The sequence below is a fragment of the Sceloporus undulatus genome, chromosome 2, assembly GCF_019175285.1.
Source record: "Sceloporus undulatus isolate JIND9_A2432 ecotype Alabama chromosome 2, SceUnd_v1.1, whole genome shotgun sequence".
Lineage (NCBI taxonomy): Eukaryota > Metazoa > Chordata > Lepidosauria > Squamata > Phrynosomatidae > Sceloporus > Sceloporus undulatus.
Genome location: NC_056523.1, coordinates 137,915,168 through 137,928,926, shown reverse-complemented (window position 1 = coordinate 137,928,926; position 13,759 = coordinate 137,915,168). Strand labels below are relative to the sequence as shown.

At 46.0% G+C, this 13,759-nt stretch overlaps 1 protein-coding gene across 1 annotated transcript in view; it reads right to left on the bottom strand.

Moving 5' to 3' along the window:
• The window catches only part of TRIM47 (tripartite motif containing 47), a 34,108-nt gene extending 21,970 nt beyond the window's left edge, over nucleotides 1–12,138 (bottom strand). The window contains 2 exon segments of the mRNA XM_042453700.1: nucleotides 11,261–11,422; nucleotides 11,424–12,138. Coding sequence (XP_042309634.1) covers nucleotides 11,261–11,422; nucleotides 11,424–11,954 — 693 coding nt within the window. The 5' untranslated portion in view covers nucleotides 11,955–12,138.
• Between the last annotated feature and the right edge of the window lie 1,621 nt (nucleotides 12,139–13,759).

Below are 13,759 nucleotides of genomic sequence, written 5' to 3'. Positions count from 1 at the left end.
TAAGCCTTTCCAAGTGTAGTAATCCTTGATACAGAGCCAAAAGCAATCTATTTTTGCCACACAGGAAGGCCTTTGGCCCCTCCTTTCCAACAGGAGTGATAACATGCTATTCCTGGGGAAAAGTAATTAATAGATGTGTTCCCTTCCGTTCATCAGCTACAGGGTGCTGTGTCTTCCTCACAGAACTGGGGTAAAACTTATGACTGCTTGGCAGAAGAAAGGAATCACAGTGCCTAGGGTACAATGCATCCCCTTATACCAGGGGTGGGCAGTATGTGCTCCTTCTCCAGATGTTACTGAATGCAACTCCTGTCAGCCGGCAGAGCCAATGGTGAGGGATGCTGGGGAGGCCAACAACATCTGGAGAGCCTCATTTTCCCCATCCATGCCTTTTATACAGATTATCCGTATGTCTGGTCCTTCCAATTTTGTAGTGTTTATTCTGATTGCTATGATCTCTCCAGAGCCTCGTGCTAAGTTCTCTCATGCCCTGCTATCCGTGTATGTATAAATGAAGGTACATGACCAGCAGGACATGAAAGACCTTAGTTAGGTTAAACAAATGGGCCCTTGAACAGATCGTGCCAGAACTCTCCCTGGATGCCAAGATGACAAAATTGAAGCTGTTGTACTTTGGCCACATCATGAGAAGGCATGAATCATTAGAAAAGATAATGATGCTGGGGAAGGTGGAGGGACGTAGAGAGGAAGACCACATGCTAGATGGATAGACTCAATCAGAGAGGTCATGGGCCTGAGTCTGAGCAGGGAGGTAGAAGGCAGCGGGGCTTGGAGACTTTTCATTCAAAGGTTGCCATGAGTAGACATCGAGTTGAAAGCAGCTAACATCACCACCACTGCCACTTAGTTACTGAAAGTAAGAGCATTAAGCTAAAATACATGTGTATTTTAGATTAATACTCTTATTTTTGCCCATCCTTCTGCCTCCATCTCCATTCACCATGGGATGTGGCCTTCAAAAACTTCTCTGAAACTGAACATGGTTCCCTGCCCTTACTCTGCATGGCGACAGCCCACAAGCAGGGTGACCTGTTCCCACTGTGAAAACCAAGTGGCCTTCATCCCTGCAATCACTTAGATCCAAAATAGCTTGTGATTTCATGCTAAGACCAACCAGTACTCCTAACTTTTCAATGCACTCTGCTTCCCAAATGAAGTACAATGTCAACATTCAAACGAATTGCACAGGCATCTGGGGATGTCAGGCACCTTACTGTGCCTTGACAGTAGAAACAAAAAAATGGTACCGTGGTGCAATGGGAACCTGTCTGCCCTGTGTGGTCTCTTAAGGATGCCTGACTGTGACCAATCACTGGTCAGTCTCCCCCCTTTCAAATGCTCCACTGGGAAACTTTTAAATGTAGTTGTTCAAGCACTGCTTACAAGCCTTTCCCAGTTTATCAACTGGCCAAAGAGAGGACAGAGTCAATGCACTTTCTGTAGATGGGGATTTCCTAAGTAACTCTGTAACTTTAGGATGAGCTAAACCGAAACTGACAGCTCAATTAAAAATGAGTGGGCGTAAATGTAGGTGAGTCAGTGCCATCTGGGAAGGGGAGTGATGGAAAAAAGTCTGGTCGTCAATGGAACACAAAAGACTAACGGAGCAAGGAGCAGAACCTGGGAGAGGAGCCAAACGAAATAAAGGAGCCGGTTTGAGCCACTGTGGGAAAGAGCTGCAAGAGGAAGGAATGAGCCTCTGGTACAGTACCAGTCTGAAGCCAAGGCTGTCCGATCAGGAACTGGCTGGGGCCTTGTTAACACCAGACGGAATTAATCATACCCCACCCCACACTTTTGTTTTCGCCTGCTTTCCAAATCCAAACGCAGCAGATTGTTTGCATATGTGTACTTTGGCAGCCAAGACAGAATCTACTAAAGTTCAGCTAAATGTTTGTCTTTACATTGGAAACATCTTGCTGATGGTTCTGGAACAGATCCCCCCTTTTCTCCTGGACAGAACATTAGGAGCTGGATGAGCACAGAATAGCATTGGAAGTATGTGCAGAAAACTGGAAATCCAGACATAACTAAAATTCTGCATAATTATATGCAGAGTTGAACAAGAAAGAGTCAGAAATGACAGGGCATTCCAATATGAATAGATTGCATCTTTACTGGGAAATTCTCTAGATTGCTTCACCTTGCTCCCAACCCCCTACTAGTTTCCCCCAGTCAAAGCATTCATCCTTGATACCAACCAGCTTTTCACATGCCTACATCTTCTGTTTTGATTACATACGTCACACAGCATTCATCTGTTTTTCCTTTTTAAAAACTCATCCTCTATCCACCCCCACTCAAGCCAGAAAGACTAGATGAAGAAGAAGACAATCCTCAAAGCCAAACTCAGGTCTAATGTACTCAGGCCCATACATCATTCAATAACTTCTGGATGAATGTGTAAACAGCTGTTGTGTGCTTTCAAGTCATTTCCAACTTATGGTGAGCCTAAGGCAATCTTATCATAGGGTTTCCTTGGTAGAGGGGGTTTGCCATTGCCATCCTCTGAGACTTAGAGAGTGTGACTTGCCCAAGGCCACCCAGTGGGTTTCCATGACTGAGCTGGGATTCGAACCTTGGTCTCCCAGTATCCTAGTCCAACACTCAAACCATTATACCATTGTGTACTATACAGCCTCCATTGAATATTATGGTCTTTAAAAAGAAATAACGAGAGGCAGTTAACTTCAGGGGTCTTTAGGGTTCCCATACTGAAAAACTGGGAAACGCTCTTTACTTTAAAGTTTGTGTAGAAAAAGGGCACTGCTTGTTATCTTGTTGTGTGAGTAGCAATGCCTGTCAAAATTCCCTCTTCTATACAACCATGGAGGAGCTCTCCAGTTTTCACTCTGACAAACCTACTTGTCACTCAACAGCCAGCGCTGATTTTCAGGTATTACTTTTTTTCCCCCCAGCAAGGTCTTCTAATTGAAAGGGCTTCTAATTTCCTTCCTCATTATTTGTTTTTCTATGTTGTTTTTTATATTGTCTTAAAATCTTTTTGTCTTTTAATTTTAATGATTTTATTCATATCATGGATCCATCTTGAGTCCCATACATAAGTGAGATAAATAAAATAAATAAAAAAGAATGCTTGGTATCCCTTGATTCTAGTGTCCATTTTGTCACAGATGGTTGGCTCAGCACATACTTAGGATATTTAACAGTAAGATACTGAATACAGTATCACGTCCACTTGCTGACTGCTACCTAGTTAAACTGCTAGGAGCATGGTATGCAGGAAAGGTGCACTCTAAGAGAATCTAAGAATTTTTGGTGGCCACTCCTACTGTACTCTCAGACTCCCTGCTGAGGAAGCCAATGTGGGATTCCTTCCCATTGTTCTTCTACTGACAGACCTTTGGCATATAATCTGGTCTGTTTTTGAACAGGGTTTTGCAGTTTGTCTTTTATCATTGGGTCTTTGATTGCAAATTATGTTGTGTTTCCATCGAGATCTTATTTTCAACTCTATTTTAATATTGCTGACCAGCTTGAGTTTTGCTTTGTTTTTGGCAGATGGAAAGGCCTGGGATGAAATTAAATAATTTTCTAATATCAGCTTCCCCAAGGTATACCCTGAATTGATTGATCCAGCGCCCGAGTGAGAAAATTCCCCACTCATGCAGCACCAACCGTACCAGTAAACACAATAAAGACAGGAAACTCAGTCCAATGTTTACACAAGATAGGAACCTCAGTGCAATGTTTACACATCAACTACAGCCTAGAACCTTTATATTGCTGCTCGCACATAACTCTTTAAATGATAAACGACTAACTCAGCATAGCTGTCTATTAGTTTTACATACAGATTGAGTCTCCCTTATCCGAAACGCTTGGGACCAGAAGTGCTTTGGATTTTTTTTTCTTTCAGATTTTGGAATACCTACATTTACATAATCAGATATCCTGGAAATGGGAGCTAAGTCTAAACATGACATTCATGTATGTTTCATATACACCTTATATGAAGGTAATTTTATACACAATAGTGTAAAATAATTTTGTGCATAAAACACGGTTTGTGTTCACTGAACCATCAGAAAGCAAAGGTGTCACTACCTCAGCCATCCAGGCAGACGGTTTGGGATTTTGGAGTATTTTGGGATTCTGGATAAGGGAGACTCAACTTGTATTAAACCAGGGACTGAGGGCCACCCCATCTCATTTTCAGCTCATCCTTCCAGCCATAATTTGGGAAGACAATAATTGACTTCTGGTCACCTTTGGATTGATCTAGCTATTTTCGGGTGCTGAGCCCTCTGACATAGCTCTCTGAAAAAATGCAGCCCTGCAAAGTGTCTTCTAGAAGGTTCTTTCCATCCACAGGTGCCTCAGGAGGATGGCAGAAACTACATGTGTGTTTATAATTCTACTGCCTAATAGGGAACGAGAGTGTTTGTTGCCTAACATCTTTCTAGTCAGTCCATCTTGAGGCAAGTTCTTTTTTCCCTTCAGCTCAGGGTATTTCTGTACTGCACAATTATAGAAGTTTGATATAACTTTAGGTGCTGTGGCTCCATCTTATGGAATCCTGGGATCTATAGTCTGGGGAGAGAATTCTCTACTGCAATGGCACTAGAACTCCCTGGTGAAGAATTCTAAATCTCTCACAAAACTCGTTTAGAGGATTCAGTGGAGAACTTAGTTTTTGTCTGAGGTGCTCCACAATTCAAGACCTAGAAGGAAAAAAAAAGATCTGCCTTTAGGTCCCCCTTAATGAATTCTACAACTACTTCAAATTTTTGATGAAGACCCTCCACAGACCCCTTTTCCTTTGAACCAGATCAATACATACATTTCAGTCTTATGTATTTCCCAGATTTGTGCCTGTGAAGTCCATTCTGTGCCTTGCCCCACCTAGCTTCATGGCATCTCCATTTCAAGGCGGCCCTGTTGCCTTCAGGCCTCCAACATCACCTGCAAGATTCCCAGCATCTTCCCCAGTCTATATGGCAACCATGGCTTTTTTGTTTCCATCTCCTCTTCTCTATTTATGTCCAGGCTCTGTCTAGTAAAATCAAGTCTTCAGCCACCTATTTGGCGTAAGCTTTCATCAATTATGCCCCCCAAGACTTCTGATACCTGGTTCATCCCACCCCAGAAGTTAACATCTATCCAGTGCAGAAGTGGGCATGCACCCATGGTCAGCAGACAATTTTTGACTCTGGCTGACCTTTGGTGGGCAAAAGTGATGTTCCTGGATGATGATGCTCCCAGTTTGTTACTTCTGAACAGATTTTTTCTGCACCCTTCTTTTGGAGTGTTTCAGAGTGCCCCCCAATAACAGAGCCAAAACCAAGATAGTGTTTTGGCAACTCACCCTGAAGTTTTTCAGCTGCAAAATGGTTCCAGAAATTCCTTCATGCCTGGGAAGAGGGGAGTCCCATCAAGGGCCACATGGCCCCTAGGGGTTTTTGCATAATTCTTACACTTGGTCTAATGTTACTGCTGGTGGTGAAGGCTCAACTGGATTAATCCAGCCAACATCTCCACTCTGACAGTAAAGTAATTTGGTAATTCACCTATTTTGCAATATTTTTTATTCAAGTCTTAAGCATATGTTCAACCACTAAGATTGATCTAAATGAAGACCATAGTCTCACCATGGCAGGAGTTGCCTCTAGGGCCACAATCTATAGGTTTTGATTGGTCACATGTGTACCCTTAAATGTTAGAATTCAGAATGTTAGAAATCAGCATGCAAAGGGATCTTGCAGCACCTCTGAGACTAACTGAAACATAGAAGTTGATACATTGAGATTTGTAGACTTGAGCCTACTTCCTCAGATGCACTAAATGTTGAGTGCAATATGTTAACAGGTGCACACATTTTTTCCCCTGCCAGTTTTTTGATTAATCCAGTTTTGCATCATTCTGAAGAGTACCTGGGAAAGCCAGGAATATCAACAAGGCTGCTGCAATGAACATGACTGTTTTAGACACATCTATGATGGTTCCCACAAGTATTTATCTCTTTCCACACTAAGCCAGTTTTGGAACCGTTTAGTAAATTGGCTGTTGAGTAGTGGATGGACATCTGTTTTTATTTTGTTTGGATTTTACTGTTATTAAGACACCCTGAGGGATATTTTTGGCAGACTGGAAGGAAATAAATTTAGTACACAGATATAATTACATGCCAATCCTATATATATCCTATACAGTTCAATCCTACTCCAAAATATATCCAACTGCATTTGACAAGACTTCTCACTTGATAAGCCAGTATAGGACTGCAGCTTTAATACTCTTTTAATAGGAAAGGAAAAGATGCAACTACTGTATTCTTTAGGAATAAAACTGAGTAGATCAAAATCTGCTAGCAATTTGCTCTGGTCAGTTTTACCACTTTCATTTACTTGTAGGGCTGCAGTTCAGAAAACATACAAAACATTTTTTTCAGTTTTTTTCTCTAACCATATTGTCCACATCCATTATCATGCTCATACATTTACTAAGTTACCAATTCTGTACAAGAAGTCATGCCATGGCATAAAGAATAGAAAATGATTATGCAAAAATAGCAGTAGTTTCTCTAGCCCTAGGCCATAGGTGAGCAATTGCAACAGCTTCCCTGGCTGAATCAATCCACCTGTAGTGTGGTCTCCTCTCCCTCTTTTCCTACTGCCTTCTACTTGACTGAGCATTATTGTCCTTTTCCAATGACTTTGACAACTACAGTTCAGTCATCTTGGCCTGTAGTGAAAGTACGGGCTTGATTTACTCTGCAACAAGGTACAGATATTCTTTAACTAACTGGATATCTTTATTCCCCACTTTAAATGAATTATGTAAATCACCTAATGTCATTATTTTTCTTCATCTTCATATTTAACTGTAATCCTGCTTTTGCACTTCCTTTATTAACTTTTTGCAATAGTTACTCCAAGACTTTACTGTTTTGTGCAAGCAACATGGTGTCATCTGCATATCTTAAATAGGTGATATTCCTTCCCCCAACCTTTTTACACCTCCATCCTCTAATATCAAATCCTGCTCTCTGCATAATATGTTCTACATATAAATTAAACAGGGTGATAAAATGCAGCCTTGTCTGACTTCTATATTCTGTTTTAACAGCGGCCTCTTGCCCTGAGTATAGTTACACATCCGATGCTGTGGCATTCCTATTTCTTTTAGAGTGATCATGATCTACACAAAGGCCTTGCTACAATCTATAAAACATGGGTTATTTTTTCTGGAGTTTTGGTGCATTCCATTATCCAGGAAATATTTGTTATAGATACAGGGGCAGATTTTCATACAGCTTCTACACCAGCGACAGGCTGCAATGCCCTGAAATTGGCAGATTTTTGCAATTTGAAGTTACTTCAAATTGCAACTTCTGATTTGTGGTGGGATTTTGGGGGATTGTTAAGAAGAGGAGTGAAATGTTTTGAGAAAATCCTGGAGCAGTGATTTTTTTGGGTACATTTTTGACACCTTTTCACTGAAAAGTTTTTTGGGGGAGCAGATGGGCTTGGTGGGTTGTTGGGGGCATAAAAATGGGAGTAGTAGACCCCACCTTCCCCGCTTTTGCTCTAGGCAGGTGCTATTTGGTATTTCTATAGCCCAAGAGACTGAACTTAATAAAGATCCCACAGGTTTTCAAGAATCTATTCTGGGACAGGGAATCTAACTCACTGCCCCAGATGCTGTTAAACACCAGTTTCCAGCTATTCCATCCAGTTTGCCCGAAGGGCAGGGATGATGGAAGCAAAAAAATGGAGGGCCACTTGTTTTTCACCTGTAGTCTGTGCAGTTCTTCTCAGTGCCCTCTGATCCACACATTCAGAATCTCCTCAAGCCAGTGATTATCTACTGTATTTCCACATACTGATGATATATGCTACTGCCTAGAGGTCTTCAGCTACTGTGGGACAGCTGGGCAGCGGTCTTTTCCAATCCTCTATGGCTCACTTGCCAAGATTCTGCTGTTCTTTTAGGACAGCTTTCTACAAAGTGGTCCCCCCTCAAGATAAACTGGACTCACAGTTCTAGCGGGCCATACATCTGGCCAGACACACAAGGGGGTATCTCATGTGTACTGAAGGTGAAACAGCCTGAGTGGAGGCATTGCTCTCAGTACACAAAATCCAGTTACCATAAACTGTTTCAAGCTCCAGACCAGCCTTACAAATTCCTTGGCAGACCCATTCTTTGGATTCCCCAGATATAGCCATGCCAGCGGTCCATCATGCCTCAGTCCAGGACTCCTCCTTCTATGCAAGGATTGTTCCATGCCACGCTAGCTATATTTTGTGCCTAAGCAACTTTAATGATTAATCACACTCAGATTTTCCACTTCTGATCAACCACACTTCTGCAAAGGCACTTGTTCTCTCCTTGTTCTGCAGCCCCTGTCATCCCATTCCTACTGACCCAGGAAGCTGCTGCACATCAAACTCCATCTCACCCAGTGCTGCCTATTCTGATGGTCATTAGCAATTTATGGTCACACCAGTTGGTAGGGACCTTACCCTGTGAGGTTGTTTTCACTAGACGTTTATTGTTCTGTTTTTTCAATTGGCTCTAATTTAGAGTGATACTTATCCTATTTTTTCTTCAATTTGTTCAGTAGGGGTTTGCTATTACTATTCTCTGCATCTTAGAGAGTATGACTTAGCCAGGATCCTCCAGTGAGTTTCCACAGCTGAGTGAGGATTCGAAGCCTGGTTTCCCAGAACCCTAGTAAGAACATTACATCATGCTGACTCCACTCAAACATCATACTTCCTATTAAAACTTCAGGAAGGTTACTTTTCTTGGACTTCAGCTCCCAGAATCCTTCAATTAGGATGGTCAGTGGCTTTTCCAAATCACAAAACTATACTCCATCCTTAACTTTGTGTGTGTGTGTGTGTGTGTGCGTGTGTGTGTATTTAGACCTCCGCTCCCATTCTGTCTACACCCACATCTGGTGCTACCCAGATCCTGTACTGTTTTTACTTCTTAAGTGTATCTACACTGTAGAAATAATGAAGTTTGGCATCACTTTAAGTGTTGTAGCATCATCCTATGGAATCCTGGAATCTGTAGTTTTACAAGGTCTTTAGCCTTCTCAGCCAAAGAGTGCTGTGCCTCACAAAACTACAAAACCCAGGAATCTGTAAGACAGAGCCATGGCAGGTAATGTGGAGTCAAACTGCATTATTTCTACAGTGTAAATGCACCCTCAATCTCATTTACTTTCCAGCCCATTTTAGGAATATGGTTTCCCCAAGACTGCAACCAATCCACAGGTGACACAAAAGATCTGTGACTGCTTCTCTCAACACTTCCAAATCAGCCTAAGAGAATCCAAACTGTAGCACAGCAGAATGTGGTGGAAAAGAAGAGTGTTCTCCCTCCCCATTGCTGTTTCTCTCCACCTACACATTATCCCTTGGAAGTTTCTGTTGGCTTCTACAGTATAGGGAAAGAATAAAGAGGGAAGGAGAAACTTTCCCCTGCACTGCCCACATCTGGGAGTCAGACTCACTGATTTCTAGGGAAGTTGCTTCTCAGTAGCCAGGAACAGGATTGCACTGGCTGTTGCTAAAATCACATCTGCAGCCGCCTACACCTGTTTGAAAGTTGGAGCTCTATCTAAACTATGGGTTTCTAAGTGGCTTGGCCCACAGCTCTGCCAAAAGCTCCTATTTTATTCCTAGGTTCCAGCTGTAGACACACAGTTCTTCTATCTAGAGCTTGAAAAGGATACTTTTTGGGTATAATCCCCAATCCTTAATATTTCCAAGGTCTGTGTAATGAAGAGAAGGGGCTGAGGATGCCTGCATCACCTTTGAGCAATCTATTTTAGCATCAGTTTTAATGGAGAAAGTTAGAAGTTAAAAGTGTGTGTGTGCATCATAAATCTGCAAAGTTCCTCCAATCTCACCAATGAGGATGATGTCCTTTCTACCCTTACAATATTCTGAAGACTTTCTGCCAATGATAAATGTATTTCAGCTTGTCTAAAACCAGTGGTTTCCATGTTGGACTATGACTCTGGAGACCAAGGTTAGATTCCCAGCTCAGCCATGAAACTAAGTGGGTGACTTTGGGCAAGTCACATGCTCTCAGCCTCAGGGGAAAGCAATGGTAAACCTCCACTGAACAAACCCTGCCAAGAATTCCCATGACAGGTTTGCCTTAGGGTTAGAAAAGACTTGGAAGGCACACAACACACCCACCCAGAAACCTACAATCCCTGTGGATAATACCTAACTCTGCCAGTGCCCCTTACCCCCTGCCACTAAACCAGTGGTCCCCAAGAGGGACAACATCCTTCCACCCCCATGGAGCCCAGTCTCCAAGGTGGGGATACTAGAGGAGGCTGCACCTTAAATGCCTCTCTTAAAAATAACACTCTAGAAATATGTCTCTGGGCAATTGTAGAAGGCTTTCCTCCCTCACTACACTCTAGAAGAGGCATTGGGGCATTTGGGAAGGAGGTTGTGAAGTATTAATAGCAGTAGTAGTAGTACTAGTACTAGTAATTAGCCTTTCACCACCTCCTCTGCTATCCCTCCTAACCAAATGCCCTTCCCCACATCCCCTGCTTTCCCAGCCAGGAGTTATTCTGGCCCCACAGGGGCTCCCAAACTCTGGTCCTCCAGGTGTTTTGGGCTTCAGCTGCCCAAAGCCCCAGCCTCCTTGGCCAATAATGGTCTGAGACCCTGGCAGCCCAAGCTCAAAAACACCGGGAAGGAAAGAGTTGGGGATCGCTGCTGGAACTGGCCACTGATGACCACAGCGGGAAGGCATGAGTCGGCTGGATAAACAAGCTACCATTCCCGGAAAGCCACCGCAGGCAGGAGCCAGGGCAGCTAAAGTGGGGTCAACCTGGATTATTTCTGCGGCGTGGATGCAGCTTCTGAGAAGCGTCACCGAGGGGGAAAGTGTGGGAGGAGGAGGAGGAGGAGGAGGAGGAGGAGGGAGGGCTCCCCAAAGTCCCCTTTGTCAAGCAGTGTTTCCCAGCAACCAGGAAATCTGGGATCTGAAGTCCAAAACATCTGGCGGATTGAAGTCTGGGAAGCACTGGGTCCAGATGTTTGGATAGCAGAATTCCTGGTCGTTGGTCCAACTTGGCAAAGGCGCCTGGGAGTTGGAGTCCCAAAGTTTGGGAAACTGTTTGGAGGATCAAAGTCTGGGAAACCCTGCATTCTGGAGAACTAAACTCTGGGAAACATTAAACTCCAGGGAACCAAAGTCTGGGGCTGAGCCTTTGGGAAGGGCCCGGGCTGACCTGGAGGTGCTGGCTCTGGTGCTGGAGGGCGACCATGGGGTGTCCCTGGTGCTCCTGGGCGGCGCAGAGCGGGCAGACGGGGGCCCGGTCCCGGCGGCAGAAGGCCTCGAGGGGCCGGAGGTGGAGCTTGCAGAGGCTCTCCTCGATGTGCCTCAGGGGGGGCCACCAGGCGGTGGGCCTGGAAGGCCGGGCTGCGCAGGTGGGGCTGCAGGTGGGGCCCGCAGAAGGAGGCCAGGCAGACCAGGCAGGACTGCGAGGCCAAGGCCCGCGAGTCCCCCGTGCAGAAGTCGCACAGCACCCCTGCCTCCTCCGCCTTGGAGCCGTCCTGCTCGGGCTGGGCTTCTCCTCCTCCTCCTCCATCTCCATCCTCCTCCCGGGGCTCCATCTGGGGGTTCGTGCGGAGCTGGAGGAGCTCGGCCAAGGCGTGGTTCTTGCGGAGCTGGAGCTGGGCCGGGAAGGGCTCCTGGCACAAGGGGCACCGCGAGGAGCCAGAGGAGGAGCCAGAGGACGAGGCGGCGGCGGCGGCGGAGGGGCTGCCCTGGTCTCCGGCGGCGGGGCAGAGGCGGTGGGCCTCCAGGCAGCGCAGGCAGAAGTTGTGGCCGCAGGGCAGCGTCACCGGGTCCCGCAGCGCCTCCAGGCAGATGGGGCACCCGAAGGCCGCCCAGGAGCAGCCACCACCGCCGACGCCCTCCATCCTGGAGGCAGCCCCGCAGCCAAGGAGGGCAGCGGCGATGGGGAGGGATGGGGCCAGGGCTGGACCAACTCCGCCCCGATGGAGGAGGGCCCCGGGCCGGAGGGAAGAAGGGGACTAGGCGCGGGAGGAGCTTTGTGGCCAGAAGGGCTTGGCACGGAAGGCAGGCAGGAGGATGCCCCAAAGGAAAGCTCCAAGCGCTTGCTACAAATGGAGTTCCAAGCATTGGTCCCAATGGAAATCCATGCTTCGTGAAGGTCAAGGGGGGAAATATGGAGGAGCTCCAAACGACACCAGGATAAACCCCTGCCTCCTCCCTCCTGAGGGAGGCAGGGAGGGCATAATGACCAAGCCATGTAAATCCACGCTCCTTAGTCCTGCTCAAAAGGGGGGAGGACCCTCGGGGATTCCTCCGAGACCGAGAAGGCAAGGCCAGCTCTAAACACTCCCAAAAACTGGGGGGGATTCTCTGAAGAAGATGCCCGCCCCAGATGCTGATGAAACGTCAGCAGGAGACTCTTCTAGGACATGGCCACAGAAAACTAGGGATGCCGGCCATGAAAGCCTTGGGCTCCACGCTGTTGGCAACTCTTGTTTGTGTGCAGCTTCAAGTCACTTCTGGTTTATGGCACCCCTAAAGGCGGGGTGACCTTGGGCAAAGCCACACTCTCTCAGCCTCAGGGGAAGGCAAGGGCAAACCTCCTCTGAACAAACCTTGGCAAGAAAACCCCAGGATAGGTTCTCCTTAAGGCCGCCATAAATGACTTGTACACACAACAACCACAACAACAAGACGAACCTATTACAGGGTTTGTTTTTTTTGACAGGATTTGTCCAGAGGAGGTTTGCCAAGGCCTTCCTCTGAGGCTGAGACAGTGTGACTTGCCCATGGTCGTCCAGTGGGTTTCATGGCTGAGGCAGGATTCAAACCCCGGTCTCCCAGAGACGTGGTCCGGCATTCAAAGCACTGTGCCCCCAGCACTTTTGTCTGGGAATCCTGCGTGCATTTTAATACAGCCGCCATTTTCTGGGGTCTTCCAAGGGCTGGTTTTCTCTGGAGTAAATCCCTAATGAATCATTAAGGGGACTTACTCCTTCGTCAGATGCATGGAGTCAAAGAGATCATGACTCCATAGGCATGACTCAGACAGCGCCCTCTAGTGGCAGTCAGGAAAAGCACGCTAAAAGTGGCGGGAAGTCAGAAATTTTGTGTCTTTGAACCAAGCGATCCTTTCTCCATTTGGAGACTCCAGTTCACAACAACAACAACAACAACATTTGAATCTGATTCTAAAGGCAAGAACCTAGTGGTGTTTCCTCAGAAGTAGCTCAAACCACAACACCCCAAAGGGGTTTGCCTTTTTCTGAAGCTGAGAGAGTGTGACTTGCTCAAGGCCACCTAGTCAGTATCCTGGCTGAGCAGGGATTCCAACTCTGTACTCCAGAGGCATAGTGCAATGCTCAAACCACTACATCACAATGACCCATAGAATCACAGAATTGGGATACACCTCAAGGGCCTTGCTGCAGTCCAGCTCCATTCTGCCATGCAGGAACTCCCAATCAAAGCATCCCCAACAGATGGCCATCCAGCCTCTGCTTAAGGACCCCCAAAGAAGGAGACTCCACTACACTCCGGGGGAGTTTGTTCCACTGTCGAACTGCCCTTACTCTCAGGAAGTTCCTCCTAATGTTGAGGTGGAATCTTTTTTCCTGGAGCTTGCATCCATTGTTCCGGGTCCTAGTCTCTGGAGCAGCAGAAAACAAGCTTGCTCCCTCCTCAATATAACATCCCTTCAAATATTTAA